The following is a 21960-nucleotide window of genomic DNA, read 5'->3' on the forward strand; positions in this document are numbered from 1 at the left end:
AAACGAAATTTAGATGAAATATTTTGCATTCGGCAGAGACAATCAACGAAAAAAGTCTTGGAACGCTTTGCGTGTAAATAACGGAAAACTGTCACCCCTCTCCCCGTGCAATGTTGAGAAATGCCAATGTCTTCAGCGGTTCCCCAATGTGTTCCAACATTGCCTGACGGGGAGAGGGGAAGGGGAAATCATTGTTGTAGATGTCACGTTTCTTCCCAAACACAATATAGGTCATTTCCATGAACATAAGAAATTCTGCACGGAATCTTGACAGAGTGTGCCAAGCGTTCCAAGGACTTTTTTCGTTGATTGTAGGTCAAAGGTCACAGCGAGGTCAAAGTCAAATGGAAGGTTTGGCCTAGCCCAATGGTCATTTGGGTCAACTTTGGTTGAAATCTGTCAATCCCTTGCGGAGCTACATGCAGTTGATTGCGGTTGCCAGAAGAAGAAAGAAGAAAGAAGAAAGAAGAAAGAATTGAGAAGAGACAGCACAAGCCGACGTTTGACGTCGGCTTGTAAGAATTGAGAAGAGACAGCACAAGCCGACGTTTGACGTCGGCTTGTAATCACAGAAATCATGCACTAAAACACAGAAACATCAAAGACTGATATAACTGCAAAGTCGGCTATATATGCTGAACTTGGGGTTCCTTCAACCAAGAAACTTAACTTACGGCAGGAGGAACAACAGTCTCCGGGTTTTGTTACAGGCTGTGCATTTCCTGGGCAGATTGGCCAACCACATATAATATCATGACACTCTTTGACTCCATCATTGCAAGCACACTCTCTACAAGGACCTTCTGACCAACTGTCTACATTAGATTTGGGAGACCCATCACTTGAAATGCAGACACCATCTCCATTAGCATGGAGAAAAGGAGGTATGACATCATCATCCACAGCTGGGGGAGGAAACCAGGTATGACATGTTGATGAAAATGGCTAATAGGAGTAAAGTGATTTTTTTAAACAAGTTCAAGACTGTAAACATAATGACAAAAGTACAAAATACCAAAGCAGCAAGACATTGGTCACATGTGAAAAATAACAGAATAACATTTATGATGGACTCTTTTGACCTATATCAATCAGAAGCATAAATAGATGCACACGTCACTCTATGGAAGAGTCCCTTGATATAGGTTTAAATATTTACAACATAGATATTAAGGAAACACAAATTATAACCATAAGGGAGGCATAAACTACAGGTTAAATACCACTAATTATGTATTACACAGGTTTCAATGGGAAAATGGCTAATTTCGGGTGGAATTTTCTCATATTCAGAACTTTCACAGTTAAATGCCACTAACATCAGGTGAAACTATATGTGATTTAGATGCCAAATTATCAAAAACTCAACATAGGTTGACCTGAGACTTTTCTTGTTTTAACGCACTGAACCGTAAACACCTTAAAATGGCAGTGCACCCTCGAAGCTAACAGTTACAATATGGTAGGGCGAATATTTACTAAAAACTGAAGCCGTGCGAATGAATTTTGGTACTATTACAACAAAAATGTCATATAAAGAGAGAAAATATACCATTTTGAAGCATTAAACCCTAAAAAGTACTTTTTGGGCTATATAACTTGATCAATTTCAGCGACTTTAATGTCTTTTGATTAGTTTGATCAGCATTTTAGCCCTCCCACATTTCATCCTTTAAATTATGATCACGTATGGCTGTGTTTATTCAAAAGAAATTCTTACTGTAGGTCATCAAGGAAACATAAGTGAAACATTTTAGGACACATGGGTTAGGGGTTTTAAGAAGGCAATATATGTAGACAGAAGATGTCAACAAAAATCCAAATCACAGATATGAAGGAAATGCATGTTAAATAAATGCAACAAGACACAGTTAAGTCATCAAAGAAACAGAATACATGGTGTATGGTATTGAGAAGTATTAAGTAAAAATGTAGACAGATTAAAAAATCATCAAAGTTATAGATATGAAGGATATGAAGTTTTGAAAAAAAAAAAACCACAGTGATTTATAGTGCACTAAAAAGTTGATCCACAAGCCTCAACACACTTTACAGGTTGTTGCTGACCAATACGGCCCGCATCATTCCATAAACCATTTAACAACAACTCAGGGACTCAGGGATGCAACTTCAAGAATGAACACCCTAGACATTCCACAAATGATCTTCGCAACCAGGATCAGCTCCCAGCGTTTCATGTGGGTTACAATGAGACAATTAGCAGTAAGTTCCTTGTCCGGAGAAATTTCAAACTCAATTTTTTCATGAGAGCATACTAAACCACTGCTGGTTCGAACCCGCAACCTCTTGCCTTATCGATTGAGCTATTTTAACTGAAGATTGAGCTAACTTGACTGAAGTTAAAGTGAATAGAGAGACACAAATTTAAATTATCAAGAAGACAAAAGTCACAAGTTTCTAGAACACTTGGTTTATGGTATTGAGAAGACAATAAATGTAGACAGATTTAAACAAACTCAACTCATAGGTATAACTGAAAATCAAGGAGGCACAGATTAGATTATGTTATTAAGGAGATAAAAATCATGTGGTCTTTGCAACACATAGATGGGTTATTGAGACAACAATAAATATAGACAAGTTAAAAATATCATCAAAGTCATAGATAAGTTGTATGGGAGCCACAGACTAGGTCATCAATGAGACAAAGGTCACAGGTTTTGGGGATGTATGGTTTTGGGTATTGAGAAGACAATAAATGTAGAGAGGTTTAAACAAAGCCAACTTATGGACATGAAGGAAATACAAGTTGCAGACATTAGGGAAACACAGATTAAGTCATTAAGGAGACAAAAGTCATGTGGTCTTTACAACACATAGATGTTGAGACAACAATAAATAGGTTATCAAGCAGACAAAGGTCATAAGTTTGGGAACATATCAGGTTGAAACAAATCCAACTCACTGATATGAAGGAACCAGACATTAAAGACATGTTTATGTGTTAATTCCCCATGTGTTAGCCACAGGCTTCAACATAAATAGTCCAAGTTTTGAGGTATTTTCTTAAAATATCAAGAGCTATCTCAAAAACCTCTGAACCATTATACTAGGCTTGTTTGTACTAATTTTAATGCATTTTTCATGCCGATTCCAAATATGGTCGTGAATATTTACAATTCCGAAATTTTTGAAAACATTGAAACTAGTCACATCTTCAGTCAACACCCGCATGGAGAGAGTTAAGGACATATGATTTAGTACATTGAGAAAAACATTACATGCACATCTATCAAACATAAAACAAACAAACAGAAACCATGCTTTGACAAGCTAGTAAATAAAACCAAGTAACTGAACTCACGACAACCCGGACAGCAGTCTCCTGGTTTAGTGACAGGCTGTGCATCTCCTGGGCACTGTGGCCAATCACATATGACTGCTATACACTCATTGACTCCATTGACACAGATACAATCTGCACATGGTCCTTCAGACCAACTCTCTCCATTGGATTTAGGAGTTCCGTCTCTGGCATTACAGCCGCCACGACCATCACCAGCTGCAAGAAAAGGGAGGTAGGTACTATTTTTGTGGAGAGATATTTACGGGGATATTTACAAGTACATCTTTTGTGTATGTAATTTATAGTACCGGTATGATTTGTTACCTAATAATTAATTTTCATGTATTCTGGGCAGCTGTTCAATAAAACATGCTAGAATTGCTGCAATTGATCATGGACACCATACTTCCTGACTGTAAAATTGCAGCTAGACTTAAATGATACCAAAACTCTTGAGAACCAAACCACGTAAAGCGGCCTACCATGCCATGATTAAAGACTCTGAAGTACCTCAATTGTTAATGAGTCTGAAAAAGCCCCCAATACAGAATACTTGGGTGGCTTTACACAAATCACTCACTTGGGTGCAAGAGTACTGAAATGAATTAACAACATAATTCTGGTATACATATACATTGCAAACCATGTGTTTAAGGGTTAGGGTGATAGAGTTAGGGGGAGTGCAAGATATTCCAGAATTATTCAGAATCAACTTCTTGTTCTTGGTAACTGATTAATAAATGATAATAAAATGTCTTGTTAATTCATTACAGAGCGAGATGCAAAAATCCGAGACCCTCTACAAATTGCCCAAATAAAGGGAAAATGCATCCAAAATACTGCAATGGCCTAACATGTTTAAAACACCCCACTTTTAAGCAAGTCACTCCATATGTTCTGAGTCATGGCAATCTTCAAGTACCAGCGAGACCAGCATGGCCCAATCCAGTAAAAAGAGCAGCATGGCACAGCCTTTTAGGTCTTTGTCTCTGGTGCAAGAAGTCTAAAATTCAATTCCCTGTGGAGGTAAAATCATCATAATCCTATAATTCTGGGTCAAAAAGTTTACATGAAAGAGGGCAATTATACTCATAATTATCACTCGAAAAATTCTGTAGGGGGCACTTGTAACAGGGGGCACTAATTAGGTTGATTAGAGTAGCACAGGTCAGTGGCTATACCAGACCATTGATATTACTGGCTGAACTGTTCAACACAAGCCCCCATCTGAATCCCATCCATGGGATAGACCGGCCAATCAGAGACAAGGTTTGTTTGGTTGACAAAGAAGTCAAAGGGCTGCCCTACCAAAAGAAAGATTAAATAAATAATGAGTGGGATTACCATTAATTCTATTACTTTAATTTTATAATTGTTTTGTACTCATAAAATGGAAACATACGACAAGATGGACAGCAGGTCCCTGGTTTTGTAACAGGCGTTGCTCCTCCAGGACAATTTGGCCAACCACACTGAATCATATTGCAATCCTTTGTTCCATTCCAGCAAGTACAGTCTGTGCAAGGTCCCTCTGACCATCTCTCTCCATGAGCTTTTGTTGTACCATCTTCAGTAACACAGGTAGAAAGTTCCTCAGCTATAAGAAATCAATAAATCAATACTGTCAATGAGGCACAAGTTCGAATATGAAGGAGACAACACAAACACAAGTCAAAGATGGAGGTTGCAAATGACACAAGGCACAAATACCACAAAGTGACATAAAATGCTTCAACAAGACACAAGGTTTCAAAAAGACACAACTTAAGATATTAAGGAATGCAAGGTATAGGTATCAAGAAGACAGGTATCAGAGGCATCACTAAGACACAGGTTCCAGGTTTGAAGGAGATAATGCTGTGAGATGTCAAAGTTGTCCATTGCACAGGTGCCAAGAACATTATATGACCCACTCCAACAAAACCCGGAACAAGTCACCAGACATGTTTCTGATGGGCTTCTACAGATGACATTCCCATAAAAATTCAAATTTTGTAATTCTAAATTTCATGGTATTTGACTGTGAGACTAAGTGGACTTTCAAATCCTTGAAAGTACTATTAAATAGAACACTGGTCATATGTACCATGGTGATACAGTAGAAATGTAGACAGATCTAAACAAATCCAACTCATGGATATGACCAAAAAACAGTACAGGGAGACGTAAATTTTGTTATTAAGGAGACAAAAGTCACATGGTCTTTACAGCACATAGATAGGGGTATTGAGACAACAATACATATAGACATGTTACAAATATCATCAAAGTCATAGATAATTGTAAGCTATAAGGGAGGCACATACTAGGTCATCAAGGAGACAGAAGTCACAAGTTTTGGGGATGTATGGTTTTGGGTATTGAGTAGACAATAAATGTGGAGAGGTTTAAACAAATCCAACTTACTGGCATGAAGGAAACATACATTCAAGACATTAGGGAGACACAGATTAGATTATCAAGGAGAAAAATGTTTACATGTTTTAATGCTCTGCATGCTAGCCATAGGCTTCAACATAAATAGTCCAAGTTTTGAGGTATTTTCTCAAAATATCAAGAGCTATCTCAAAAACCTCTGAACCAATACTAGGCTTGTTTGTACTCATTTTAATGCATTTTTCATGCCGATTCCAAATATGGTCATGAAAATTACAATTCGTCTGCAGTCAACACCCGCATGGAGAGAGTTAAGGACATATGGTTTAGTACATTGAGAAGAACATTACATGCACATCTATCAAACATAAACCATATTTTGACAAGCTGGTAAATAAAACCAAGAAGGTGATGAACTCACGACAACCGGGACAGCAGTCTCCTGGTTTAGTGACAGGCTGTGCATCTCCTGGGCACCTTGGCCAATCACATATGACCGCTATACACTCATTGCCTCCATTGACACAGATACAATCTGTACATGGTCCTTCAGACCAACTCTCTCCATTGGATTTAGGAGTTCCATCTTCTGCATTACAGCCACCACGACCGTCACCAGCTGCAAAAAAAGGGAGGTAGGTATGGTTGATGAAATAGGACACAGATGCTATTTTTGTGGGGGGATATTTACAAAGTGGCCTACATCTTTAGTTTTTGAAAATCAATAGAAACAATTTACTGAAGAAATTCTGCAGGGGTACTTATTACATAGAGGGGCATTAATTAGGTTGATTATGGTATCAGTGACTAAACCAGAGCATTCATATCACTGGCTTGACTGTTCAATGCAAGCCTCTGTCTGAATCCCAACTTTGGGATAGAAGATATCACACCACCACAACAAAAATTCCACAGAGACATGTACTAAATTTGCCTGAAGAAAACCACATTTTTTCTACACAGGAGTGTCTCAGTTCTTAGCGACACCTATGATGGTTGAAATCAGCCCTTGCCTGATCCTTCTGACTTCTGACTCAGAAAAAATATAGGTTGATAATTACTATTTTTTACGATTGACTCACAATATCTACTATGTCTAGGAATCGCCTAATCTACATGCAAAATCATGCTAGAGTTTCTATACAGAAAACAGAAGAATGATTGCTTAAAATCATTAAAAATAACTTGATCTCTCCCATCTGTGGAACAATTGCAGGATTTAACATTACTAATCATAACCAAACAAATTTAGTCATGCAAATTTCTGCTCATTTTAATGCTTAATTAATGAATATTTTTTTCTGAGAATTGAAACAGGCATTTCTATTTAGTGGTGTGAATTCAGAACGGTCAATCAGAGGTTTCTTTTGGTTGACATAGGCTGTCCTGTCAAAAGAAAGATTGAATAAAGTGAGCAGGACTACCATTCATTCTATTATTTTAATTTTTAAATGGTTTTGTACTCATTAACATGGAAACATACGGCAAGATGGACAGCAGTCTCCTGGTTTTGTAACAGGCTGTGCTCCTCCAGGACAATTTGGCCAACCACATTGAATCATATTGCAATCCTTTGTTCCATTTCTGCAAAAGCAATTTGTGCAAGGTCCTTCTGACCAACTCTCTCCACTAGATTTTGTTGTACCATCTTCAGCAGCACAACTGGTAGGTTCCCCAGCTATAAAAAAATAAACGTTTTAACTCAGCAACAGGTTCATCTGGAAATGTTCACTTCAAATTGAGTGGTAAAAGTTTTTAAAAAACAGTCACTACAGCATTTCATTAAAGATGTTAAAAATCCAATAAGAACACACTTGGACATATTGGAGCTTAAACAACTCCATCTAAAAGATTCAATCTAATTCATATGAGGCCAAATCCAATTGTGAATTGATGCAGTAGTTAAACTGGAATATGGTCAGCCAATGAGTTTACATACAGTGATGATTATGACATCAAATTAAAATGCAGAGAAATTGGCATTCCTATAATATGAGACATATCAATGAGCTATATATCATAGATTTTTAAAAAGAAACATTTAAAGATATTATTATAAAAGGACATACATACTAGAGACAAAGAAATTACAGGTTCCAAGGAGACACAACTCACAATTATCAAGGCGACATAGATGACCAAAAGCAGGCACATGTCAGGAGTAGGTAGGAAACAAAAGGGAGACACAATAATGGGAGACAAGAAGATACATATTCCAGGGAGACAGAGCTCACAAATACCAAGGAGACATGAATGACCAAAAGGAGACACATGTCAGGAGGCAGTAGGAAACAACAGACAGACATATTGGGAGACAAAGAAGTTACAGATCCCAGGGTGACACAACTCACAACTATCAAGGAGACATCAATGAATGTGTCAGGAGTAGTTAGGAAACAACTGGGAGACACATACTGGGAGACAAAAGAAGTTATAACAGATTCCAGGGATACGCAACTCACAACTATCAAGGAGACATAGATGACCAAAAGGAGACAAATATCAGGAGTAGGTAGGAAACAACAGGGAGACACAAACTGGGAGACAAAGAAGTTACAGATCCCAGGGCGACACAACTCACAACTATCAAGGAGACACAGTTGACCAAATGGAGACACATGTCAGGAGTTGGTAGGAATCAACAGGGAGACACACACTGGGAAACAAGAAGATACATATTCCAGGGAGACAGAGCTCACAAATACCAAGGAGACACAGTTGACCAAAAGGAGACACATGTCAGGTGTAGGTAGGAAACAACAGGTAGACACAATACTGGGAGACAAGAAGATACATATTCCAATGAGACACAGTTCACAACTATCAAGGAGACATGGATGACCAAAAGGAGGGGCATGTCAGGTGTTGGTAGGAAACAACAGACAGGGGGACACATATTGGGAGACAAAGAAATTACAGATTCCATGGAGACACAACTCACAACTATCAAGGAGACATCAATGACCAGAAGAAAACATGTATCAGGAGTAGGTAGGAAACAACAGGGAGACACATACTGGGAGACAAAGAAGTTGCAACAGATTACTGGGATATGCAACTCACAACTATCAAAAAGACATAGTTTACCAAAAGGAGCCACATGTCAGGAGTCAGTAGGATACAAAAGGGAGACACAATACTGGGAGACACAGCTCACAACTATCAAGGAGACATGGATGACCAAAAGCAGGGGCATGTCAGGTGTTGGTAGGAAACAACAGACAGGGGGACACTTATCACAACACTTATCACAACTATCAAGAAGACATGTCAGGAGTAGGTAGGAAAGAGGAGACACAATGTAGGGGAATTTAATAGACAAAGGTTACAGGAATCATATTCAAGATGATATGTAAATACGGTACATTTAGGTTGGTCACAGATTTTAAGAAATAGCATGGCCAACAAGAAGGCAAACTCACGACACGAAGGACAGCAGTCTCCAGGTTTAGTTTCTGGCAATACATTTCCTGGGCATTGTGGCCAACCGCATATAATATCATTACACCCCCTAATGCCATCGGTACAAGTACAATCTCTACAAGGTCCTTCTGACCAACTCTCCCCATTGGACTTAGGAGACCCATCCCTGGCAGAACAACCACCACTCCTGGTGCCAGCTGCAAGACAATTTGAAAAAAAAAAAAATGAGTGTTTAATTTCTAAAATTGATTGGCTGTCCATTCTTCATGCTGGCATGGGCAGGCTAGTGTAGAGAAACGATACAATTATGATGATAATAATAACAACAAAAATGCAACAAAATTCTTCTAAACTAGACTTAATATGTACCACAGGTAATCAACATCAAACTAACGTCGCTTTAAATACTGTGAAAGTAAACATTTTGAGGTAAATTTATTTTTAAAATGGTAACAGGCTGAATTAGCATGTAGAAAATCACCGCAACTCAGGTGTTCAGTGTTCAGCAAAGTCCATCAGTAGTGTCTGGCAGCTCTTCCTGATAATCATGTTAAACATCTATGTCACGCCTTGCTACACACCTTGATCGGCAAAATGAGGTGCCAATGTGATGATGGCATGATTCAATTAGCCAATTGGAACGCCACTACTGTTTTGATACTGTTAACATCGCCAAATCCGCAGATTGCTGAAGAACTTCGCCAAAAATTATCTTGTGTCTTGAAATGCAATTATATCAAAATTGCATGCAGCCATTCGCTATATTTGAAATTGAATCATATGGATTTCTGCAAAGAGTACACAACTAGCTAACCTGAGGAAACATTACTTGTAGCAACGATTCCGATTCAGTGATTTGGGGTCTAGCTTTGGTGATAAACTTAATCATATCGACATTTAAATCACTATATTTTAAATGCTCCATGGAACATGCATAATCTGCTTTCCTGAGGTCCGCAAGTCTTCAATATGATTCAAAATTTTTCCAGTTGCTTAGTTCAGTCTCAGTCAGTTTCTTTATGACAAAAGGATAAATTACTTTGTGACAAACCATGTCAGTTTCACCTACCTTTATGGCATACGCAATTTTGTTGTTGTGTGATTTAACCAACTTGACGACTAGTTTTTTTTTTTTTTTTTTTTCATATATACATGCATGCAGCCAGCTGGAACAGTGATTATATAGTTTCCAACTTTCAGGCAGTTGACCAGATTTATTTAATTAAAATTTGAACTTTCCCAAAAATGAATGAGAGTATACACAGTGTTACTCCTACTCCATTGGGCAATTCCAGTTGACATCCAATACACACCATTATGTATGAAAGACATGGCCTTAATCGTCCACGCAAGGAAATTGTAAATTTCAAATGGGGTTACATGAATGGGTGGGGCCATTCACAATCTACATCCTGTGTGAGAGATTAAGATCATGTCTTCCATAAGGAGTAAAAAGATTTCAACTGGAATAGGCCATCAAGATAAATTATTAAGACACATTCAGTAATAAACAATCTTGTTCATCACAAATTAAAATAGTAACGAAAACAACAAGAAAACATACGGCATGATGGGCAACAATCTCCAGGCCTGAGGACAGCTTTCTGATTTCCTTCACATCTTGGGTCACCACATAAAACACTGTCACAGTAGCTTTGACCATTTTGACATGTGCAGTATGTGCATGCATCATCTTGCCAGTTTTCACCATGTGCCTTAGTAGTTCCATCATCAGCAACACAACTGGCAGGTCCTTCAGCTGTAACAAAACAAATAAAATATTCGTAGAAATGTGCCTAATATTTTTGGGCTATTCCATTTGAAATCTACACCCCTGTGGAACATGACACCAGTTCTCAATTCCAGTTCTTCAAGCACTTTGCTCTCCATTTTCGTCCGCCCCAGTCAAACTAAATTATTGGGTAAATTTCCATGATATGGGCCAAAAATTCCCAATTTTATGCAAATTTTTGGTTTTTGCTCCTACTCGTTACCATTAATTTACTATCAACCCATTTCCTCAGAAAAAAATTGTACACTGCATTTTCAGTTGCACCGTATGATTGCCTGATCAAAATAATTGAATTTTAATTACTTCAATTACAATTCTACACAGTTGAATGAGTGAATGTTCTTAGTCATCCAGTAGTTTCAAACAGAGTTTTGGAATTAAATCTAATACTGGAACTTACTTTTTGCAACTATTGCGACGTTGCGTCTGGAACCACCAGACTTCATCAGGTAACTGACCCGTTGGACTGGTCACGTGATAGACCAGTGACCATGTGACCAGTCCAACGGGTCAGTTGCCTGATGAAGTCTGGTGGTTCCAGACACTAACGCCGCAATAGTTGCAAAAAGTAAGTTCCAGTATTAGATTTAATTCCAAAACTCAATTCTACACAGTCTCAAATACAAAGCACACACATCACATTGCTATGAAGCACGCATCCACTACACACTTCACAATGTACCCACTTCACCTACTTCACAATGTACCCACTTCACCAATATCATTGTGGTCATACCACAGAGGACTACAGAGCGCGTACCACCAGTCAAAGTCTCCGCCTCATCCAATAATGATGGCCGATTGTTCCATGAAATGCGACAGGCGAGACTGCTACGTAATTACCGCGTATTTTCAGGGTATATTGCGTAATCGCGAAAGCATGCAACGCTCTATCGCGTATACGCAAAGACACACAGCGCTGGCGTGATTGTTTGCCACGGCACGATCAAAACAATCGGCCCTCATACATATGCGAGAACTGGTAGCATACAATACACGGGGACTTTGACGGGTGGTACTTTCTCTGTTTTATCTTACTCCTCTGTGGGTCACACTAGATCTTTGACTTTTAAGTTTCAAAATTGGATTTCAAAATTAAAGAGTAGTATTGTTTCAGTGGTTCTTGAGTGGCTCTTGATATTTTGAGAAAATATATACCAGACCTTGGGGACTTTTTATGTTGATGCCTATGGCTAGCATCACTGATTTATTACTTAACATTAACCAAGATCTTAGCCTATAAAATTTCTTACTCATAAAAGATCAGTGAGTATTTGTTACTAACAAGTAGATACTAAATTACCTGATAATAGACATTTTAAATTAATCATCTTTATTTACCAAAAGAAAGAAAACATACAACCCCAAGATCAACTGAGATCCATACCAATCTCAGGCAAGGGAAAACACAATTACAAACAGCAAATACCAAAAAAAAAAAAAAAAAAAATATGAGGAAATATATCAGGCAGGAAGAAACAGTTACATGACTTCTTGGATATTCCATTTTAGCTCATGTCTGGAATTAAAGATTGAGTAGGACGACATAAAAATACAGAAAAATAGTAATGTTATATCCAAAAATTAATATATATTTCACCCAACGTTGAAGTTGTATACAATAATTTCAACCAGCTTCCAACAGAACTTGTAGCTCTTAGTACAAAGGAAGCTGGCTTCTCAGTCTGATAAATATTGTATGCATTATCATATCTACGAATAATTAATACCGTAAAAACTTGATATCGAACACTTTTGATAATATGAAATTGTACCAAAGTTTGGTGCTTACCAACTGAGCTAATGGGGTCGAGACACACATTTGCAGGTTTACTTGTTCATATATAACTATGTGTATTGATGATTTGCTCAAAACCCTCTACACTTTTGTGGATGCGGCTCTTCATGTTTGCATGTTTTAAAAGTGCTTGATAGTAAGCACTTATGCTAACTATCAAGTTTTTACGGTATATTCATGAATTCCTGACATGTAACATCATCACATCACATCACATCATTTCAGATAAATAGCACCATGTATTAGATATATTTCTGGATAAATTGTGCTTTACAAATACTTATTACTGATTACTATTAACACAAAACAACTGAATAATATACAACAGATGTCACAAGTATCAAACAGATACATTTTACAGATATCAAGGACCAAACTGAACCCATCACAGATATCAATGAGAAACAAGCCACAGATATGGAGATAAGCCACATGTTTCAATGTGATACAATAATATACCAAGATGACACAAGTCAAATGTGACGTGTCATGTCAAAAGGAGACACTTTTTGGCAGGTTATCAATTTTGAGGTTTTTACATATCTTAAATATAGAGATATTTTGCTTCACAACGCCGTTTTCCCCAATGAAATCAGACATTCCTAAGCGAAGATATTGAGTTTGTAAGTTATGGTATTAGAAAATTGGAAGTTGAGAAATCGGCCTTTAAAAATATTATTGACAATGTTGAGAGTAGGAATTACCTTGAAAAATATCTCAAAAAATACAAGATGCCAGTTATATTCCAGTCTGAAACTATCAGACAATATTTTAAACATTAATAACATCACAAATTCGCAACAAACACAAATTCTGAAAAATCACCCCAGGGTAGATTTTTGGCTATTTCTCCATTTACGATCACACACTTGCAGATTTTCACTAACCACTACGGCCTCACATCAATATGACAAGAGTCACACATATCAAGGAGCACAGATATCAGAAAATACATAACATTGGTGTTAAAGATAAGTCACAGTGTCATTTTGACAAGTGTCAATTGTCCAGTCACAATTTCAAGGTGATGTAAGTCACAATTTATAAAATAATGCAAGTTACAGAAATAAATGAGAGATACATTGCACAGGTCATATATATTTAAAATACACAAGTATCAAGTATCACATTGACACAAAAGTCATACAGAGACCAGAACAAAAGCAAACTCAAAAGTGCTAGGAAAGTGGCACAAAACAAACACAGCAGAATTCAAGATTCTGTCTACAGCATATCCCTTTAATTTCAAACTAACTACACAACTGAACTCACGACAAGAGGGACAGCAGTCTCCTGGTTTAGTGATTGGTGTTGCACCATCAGGACATTGAGGCCAGTCACATACGATCTCAAGACATTCTTTCTCTCCATTGTTGCATGTACAATTGTTACAAGGTCCTTCCTGCCAGAGATCTCCATGTGCTCTTGTGAGTCTATTTTCATCAACACAATTCATCAGCACTTCAGCTACAAAAATTAATTCATTGGGGGGAAAAGCAAGTTATATTCAAAAACTTATTACACTGTGTAGTTTAATTGACACACACAACTTGGATCTGTATTTTATTACCTTATGGAAGCTGTGGTTTTTAATAAAAAATGATCCAATAAACTGATCAAACATGATGGAATATAAGCTGTGGAGCACAAATCATGCCTAAATATTCTGCCTGAAGGTTAAGTTAAGATTGGTGTCATATTTATGTTAAATTTCCAACTGGAATTTATATTTTTGTCTGCATTTTTCTATCATGGGCACACAAAATTAACCTGATGTTGAACTGTAATATGTAATATATTAATTCCAAGCATATAACAATAATAATAGTGCGACATAATTATGATAAAAAATCACAAATGATACAGGGAAACAATTTTTATAAAATTGGTCACAGACTTGTATTTGCTGATGGACCTGAAATGATAGCTGCATAAAGAGAAGTGATGCTATATGACCCCTATTTGGAGATACCATCATCATCAAAATGTGTTGGTACATTTATGAAAAATGTACAGTATATTATGGCCTTATTTCTGTTATTTTTAATAGGATGAAATGGAGGTTTCTTTGGTGTCCAACCTAAACCTTTTCTAACACCCCAACTCTCCCCCTTCCCCACCAATCAATGTTGGCTGATGCTAGGCGTGTGTGACCAAATAAGTAGGATTCAACAATGATCAAGGGAGTGGGGGCTTATACATTGCCCTATCATAGGTGCTCCCAAGACATTTGGCTAGCATTGTAGTTCCCCTAATATCACCTTTGATATTTTTGCTCATGATTCCAGAATAGTTCGTCACAGCTATAGGTCAAAGACATCATTTTTAAAATAATCCTAATTATTTTACATTCAATCAGCAAAAAAGATACTATTTAAAAATAGTAACAATGTCTTCCTCAGTCCACCGCTGGACTTATATAGAATTTCATGAACAGTCACATAGGGTAACCTTGACACACACTAGAGAATCTTTCTTAAAAGACATATTGAGTTAATATCGTAATATAGCTATTACAAGCAAACACACCCAACTAAACTAAATTAGTGAACTCATATAAAAAGACAAGGAGCAGCACTGAAACTAAGTTTTGACAAATGCAGGGTCATAGCTACATGGTAACCTAAACATAATAGCTCTTCAGGATAGATTGAATACTGTACCACATCGGTTTAAGCCTATGTATTGCTATAAAGACTTATGAAGATGCAGATACAAGAGCAGGATCATACATGAAACTGACCATTTGTGAAAAAAGAGGAAAATGCTTTAAAAAAGAGGAAAATTGCGCAAAATCGTGCTAAAAAAGCTCAAATTACAGGAATAAAAAGAGAAGAAATCAGCTAAAAAGAAGAAAAGTTTCAGGTCTGCAGGTCTGGGGGATTCCATTCACCTGACAGAAGCCAATATGGATAGTATACAAACAGTGAATGCCTGAACGTGCCAGATAAAAATATAGCGTAATGTCAAATTTGGATTTTCTCATTTCACAAGGCAAAAGCAGATTGAAATGGATAAGTCCAAATTTGAAAGAATGATAAATTTCTACTGTTGGACAAACATAGGCAGGTAATATATGTTTTGTTTTTCCAGCCATTGAATTGTACAAACTATTCAATGGTTCAAATCAATAGCTATTGTTACATAAAAAAGTATAAAAAATGATGTAAAAATATCAAATTTCCACTACTGATGTGACTACTAGTGGATGTAAGTGGGGGTGTGACCCTATGCCCTCCCCTTTTTTATATGCCACTGTGAAAAGGCAATGGAGGCAAAGTGAATGAAATTGAGGTGAACTAGAGAATAGCCATGTGTTGGTTCCAAACCAGTAAGTTCCATTTAATTTTGGGTGTGGTCAAACTAATAAATTTATGATAGACCATTGATAAGCAAAGGTTGTCTCTCCTAATGATGACTAACTAACATATTAGTAGAAAACTGACTGGACTGTGCAGGGCTAACTAAGGGTCAGTGGCGTAGTGTGGGTCATCACATTGGGGGCACCGACCATGATTGGGGGGCACAGGGTCTGATTGGGGGGCACAAGCCATCTTTTGGCAATTTCCCTATGGGATTTTTTACAATTTCAGATCGATTAGGCGAGCACGTGCCAGCCCCCGCCCCTATTACGCTACGCCACTGCAACGCCAAGAATGGTGTTAAACATAAGTGGTTGCAGTAACATCATAAGTTAATGTTTTTTAGTCTGAACTATGCTATTGTTATCAACAAACACATGCACCATCTGAACTCACGACATGTTGGGCAGCATTCTTCTGGGCTGTACACAGGTCTTGCATTTCCAGGACATTGTGGTATATCACATGCGATGGTGTTGCAAGTGTTTTTATTCCGTTTGCATAGACACTCAGTACATGGTCCTTCAGACCAACGATCTTTATTAGCTTTAGGAGTTCCATCTCTTGCAGCACATCCCTTGTTGGCTAAAATAAAATATTACATAGAAATTAGAACTGCTAAGCACAAATAATATTTCATTATTTGATTATAAAATAAGCAATTTTTGAATACTACCCAAATCTTTATCCCTACCATAACCTATTTATATATTCAAATGTACACAGTGAATACACTGTACACAATTACACAAATAGTATACACAACAGCACCAGTAATCCTGGCTCTGATTTTGACTCGGAGCAAAAACCTCCATCTCTTTTAATATTTGTTGATGTATGTAAGCCATGGCCTTCACCACAGAAACTTTGGCATGCAGCAAAAGGGCCAGCTCTGAAAGATACGCCCGAAGTACATGGAAATTGATGTGCATAATGAAAGTAATTTTGAGCATGTTATATCCTTTCCTGGTGCAATTTTGTTTGAAAATTCTGCCATGTTGTACATGGTCCTTCCAACCAGCTCTCTCTCTATCTCTCTCTGTTAGCTTAACAGTTCCATCTCGAGCAGGATATCCTTTACCAGTTAAAATAATGTTTGTGTCCTTTACCAGATAAAATAATGTTTGTGTCCTTTACCAGTTAAAATAACATCTTGTTGCTTTTAACAAAAGTGACAGAGTCAGTTTACTATTTCCGGTAATATAGATCTCGGTTACAGCTTTATTATTTGCTGCTCTGTTTCGATACATTGTAACCTTCTTCGATTACTAAGCTAATGCACTATTCTAATCCTCTCCAACTTACAACAAGTAGGACAGCAATTTCCTGGTCTAAGTTTAGGCTTCTTTCCCCCTTTACATTGGGGTTCACCACATACAACACTGCCACAGTTTGCTTGGCCATTTTCACAAGTGCAATCTGTGCATTCGTCTTGTTGCCATCTTTCTCCATGGGCTTTAGTAGTGCCATCTTCAATAACGCAGTCATCAGTTGTCTCCGCTTGAATTGAGGGTAAAGCAGATACTCATTTCAAAATGGCATACCAATGCAATATACTGGTCTACATAAAAACCTACAAACAGACAACAACTTGCAATATGATATTTTTGCCTCATTGTCATGCAGCACATGTATTGCAGATAGTGCAAACTATTCTTTTATTCAATCATATTATAGGAAGATGGTGCAAGTAGCTCCCAAGAAGATGGAAAATACAAGGATCAGGGGTGTGAGATGTCACAGACCAAAAAAAAAGGAAAATGACTAAAAAACGCTGAAAATAGCGCAAAATTAGGTTAAAAATGCCAAATATTGACTGAAAATAAAAGAAAACATGTAAGTTTTGGCAACAAAAAAATAGGAAATCAGCTGAAAAGAGGAACTCTCACACCCCTGAAGACAAGAATAACAACTGGAAATTGTACACTGGTTATTTTAAGCATACAGAAGCATCAATAGTAAAGTATAATATATTCTAGAATGGCATATGAAAACTATGTATTAATATGAGCAGAGGAAAGGGAGAGGCCTGGTAAAAACATCAGTCTGTAAATTGTAAACTGGATACTGTATTACACAGACACAACAATAGAGGTTATCCACTTCACTCATGTGTGACTTCTAACAAAAGGCGCCGATTCCCGTAGTATTCCTTATTCAAAACAAATCAATCCATGACCTCGGAGTTACCTGCATGACTCTTGGCGGGCTATTTTGAAACAGTCATGGTTGCACATGCAGGTACTTCTTTTGAAAGTTGTAAACAAGGTATAGCAGTCGTTGATAGGATATGCAGCTTATAGAACACGATAACCTCTATAGTAAGGCATAGCATATCTAAAAGCTTCTAGAATGGTGCATGGAAGACACAAAATGTCAAAGAATTGACAAATCAATGACTGACATTTATAGAGCACCAAAAACTAAAAAGAAATTGAACTAGGAACAAAAAGCAAAGAATAAACAATGATTACATCAGTAGTGAGAGCACGGTGGCCGAGTGGAACGGGCCCGGACTCATAATCGGAAGGTTGCGGGTTCGAGCCCGGCGACGCCATCGTGTTGTGCCCTTGAGTAAGGCACTTTATCTCGATTACTCCTCTCCACCCAGGTGTTTAAATGGGTACCGGCATTCTTAAATGCTGGGAAGGTAACAGACTCGCTGTAGAGGAGGTGTAGCGATCCCCCTATAGCAACATTACATGGAGGAGTCTGGCCCAATTGCCAATGAAAGAGAGATGGGCACTCCGATCACTGTTTATACAGGGTCGTCTCCTTTACCTTTAGCTTTACCTTACATCAGTCTTCAGTTTGGAAATTATAGCGTAGACATAATATTCATAAAACACATACAAAGCACAGCATAGAATATTCCAGGATTGCCAGTTAAGGATTTTTATTAATACAAGCCCTGAAAAGTCAAATGGGCAAAAATCTATGTGCATGTATGAATGTTTGTGGCTACTCTACCAAAGCATGCATGCATCACACATGTACACAAACCCTCTCCCCATCACATACACATAAGATAGTAAAGACTATTTTAGAACGGCATCACAACGCAATAAACAGACAACAAAAATAAAAGTAATTGCCTCACAAACAGTTAACACAAGAACAACAGCATTTGCTTGGTTTAGTCATAGGCTCAGCCCTTCCTGGACATTGCAGCTAATTGTAAATACAATACAGCAAAAAAATATTCTACAATGGCTTCACAGAGAACATAATTATAGACAACAAAAGTAATAATACTGACTACTACCTTACTGTGACTTAAAACTTAACACAATTATACCAACATCATTCACCTGGTTTAGCAATAGACTCAGCCCTTCCAAAACATTACAACCAATCATAAGTACAGATAGTAAGGAATATTTCAGAATGGCAGCACAAATAACATGAAGATGACAACAATAATATGACTCAAAACTTAACACAAGAACAACATAATTTGCCTGATTAAGTACTAGGCCCGGCCCTTCCTGGATGGTCTCTCACAGGTACAGAGAGAAAAGAATAATCCACAATGACAAAACAACATTTAAATCCACAGCATCTTTGATGACTTAAAACAAGATGGGCAACATTCACCTGGTTTTGTGACAGGCTCAGCAGTTTCTGAACATCACAACCAATTACAAGTACACATAGCTAGGAATATTCCAATATGGCATCACAAAGCAACATGAAGACAACAAAAAAACTGCCTCACTATGACTCAAAACTTATGACCAGGCAGACAGCATTTGCCTGGTTTAGTAGTAGGCTCAGCACTTTCTGGATATTGTAGCCAATCAATCACAAAGACAGCAAAGAATATTCCAGAACAGCATCACAAAGCAACATTTAGATTCATAATTGGCACAAAGACAACAACTTTGATGACTCATGAAAACTTACGACATGATGGACAGCATTCGCCTGGTTTAGTGATAGGCTCAGCGCTTCCTGGACATTGTGGCCAATCACATACAACAACAGTGCACATTCTCTCCCCGTTAATGCATGAGCAATTTGTACAACCTTTCGCCCAAGTTTCTCCATGCATTCTCATAGATCCATCTCTGGCAGTACAATTTTTGTAGTCACCAACAGCTACAAAAAAGCAGGGTTTTGCAGTTTACATCTTTATTTTATATATGTATTTTGCAAAAGTATTTGACATTTTATGCAAGTTTCAATCTGTACTACGTGGATACTACTGGATACTAAAACACTCTATGATTGGGGTATCAACATGCAAACCATCAGGTGCATTGTGTCTTACAAAGCATTTAAGAAGTGTAATTTTTTTCTTTAAGTATTCACACATGGATGGAATGACTCTTCCACTACCCATTTTATTCTTTAGCGCAAATGGCATTAACTTTGTAGTTACTTTTATAATAAATAAAAAACTTTTTAAATCAGATAATATGCTTTTTTTCATACAAAGCATTTTTAAATAAAGAGTTGTTTTTATGCATGGATGGAATTCCTCTTCCCCCATCCATTTTCTTGTTAATCAAAAATTACTTTATAGTTATACCTTCTAAATCTGAGTATTAATTTTTTTAAATATATTTTCCTCCTTGCAAGTAAATAAAATACAAATTTTAATATTCCATTGAGACTCAACATAGAGAATCATAATACAAACACCTCAGGCTTCACCAAACTATCTGAGGCTACCAAACCTGATTTAGAAGCCCAATCGGGTGACTTATGAAGATTCTCCCTGACATTTGGCCATTTCCTTTCCCATATAAAGCAATGGTAAAGAAAGAAGAAGAAAATTGGGTGACTTTTCAACATTGGCTCCCACATGTTTCGACAATATCATGTCCCATAGAAAGTAATGGTTACGAGAAAAATTGGACGACTTTCTAATGATTTGACCTGCAATTCAGGGCTTCCATTTTCCATTTTATGGTAGCCCTGCTCCTGTTGCCATAACGACTGCGCAGTGCCAGAGTGGGTAAGTGCAATAGCTGCTATGTGTCACTGCCATGTATAGATGAGTACAATATACCATGTCTAAATTGCCAAATGTTCACAGGGCAGCAATTGCACTTACCCACTTCTGGAACTGAGCAGTCAAATTAAGGTTGCCCAAGTTTGATGTTTAAATTCAATACATACATATTGTACTTAAATGCACACAGAAACAGCCCCAGATAACTACAAAAAAGCATGCATTTTAAAGTAGTTAAACTATTTGCAGTTAGTTTTCCCCAGGGTAACCTGTATGCCCCTTTTAGTTTCACATCATAGGTACACCAGTGGTAATAAACAAAACAATAATTATTGATTCAACACAAGTCATTATTAAACACAGCTGCCTAATTGATAGCACAACCAGCCAGTAGCTGTTGGCAATCTATATAAAACACTGCAGAGAGCTTACCACCACAGTTTGGCCTGGACACATGATTATTTTATGCAACCATAATGGGCTGCAATATGCTAAACCTAACCCTAACCCTAAGGGTTGGTGGTATTGCGGTCCATTATGGTTGCAGAAAGAAATTAAGCATCCAGTAACATCTCCTAGTTCCTCCAAGCTCTTCTCCATTTTCATGAACACACCAGCAATGACCTGTGCTTCCATGACATTGCCTGTACTCATAGTCACCATAATATACGGTTATCTACACTTACGTTCACAGTCAAGTTCTCCTCTAATCCTAGTTCCTTCAAGCTCCTCTCCTATTTCATTAACACACCAGCAATAACCTGTGCTTCCATGACATTGCCTTCTGTGGTATTCGCCAGTTTCTGTACACTGTGGAATGAATCGTCCTGGGATCAGTGGACCTGCATTCTGGGCTGCTAGCTGGCAGTGACTCGCTGTATGCGGGAAGAAAAAGTAATGCAATACATACATGTGATACTTAAATAAATCACACAAATATAG

General features: G+C 37.5%; 1 protein-coding gene across 1 annotated transcript in view; it reads right to left on the bottom strand.

The window, feature by feature from the left end:
* LOC140158396 (kielin/chordin-like protein) overlaps positions 1–21960 on the bottom strand; it is a 74117-nt gene that overhangs the window by 40639 nt on the left and 11518 nt on the right. The window contains exons 9-20 of the mRNA XM_072181489.1: positions 21705–21893; positions 19965–20159; positions 17364–17558; positions 16455–16643; positions 13969–14163; positions 10671–10865; positions 9106–9303; positions 7167–7361; positions 6105–6302; positions 4710–4904; positions 3326–3523; positions 675–905 (exon numbers count right to left, since the gene is read on the bottom strand). Of these exons, the coding sequence (XP_072037590.1) occupies positions 675–905; positions 3326–3523; positions 4710–4904; positions 6105–6302; positions 7167–7361; positions 9106–9303; positions 10671–10865; positions 13969–14163; positions 16455–16643; positions 17364–17558; positions 19965–20159; positions 21705–21893 (2373 nt within the window). The remainder of the gene's footprint in view (positions 1–674; positions 906–3325; positions 3524–4709; positions 4905–6104; positions 6303–7166; positions 7362–9105; positions 9304–10670; positions 10866–13968; positions 14164–16454; positions 16644–17363; positions 17559–19964; positions 20160–21704; positions 21894–21960) is intronic.

Source organism: Amphiura filiformis, chromosome 8 (genome assembly GCF_039555335.1).
Source record: "Amphiura filiformis chromosome 8, Afil_fr2py, whole genome shotgun sequence".
NCBI lineage: Eukaryota > Metazoa > Echinodermata > Ophiuroidea > Amphilepidida > Amphiuridae > Amphiura > Amphiura filiformis.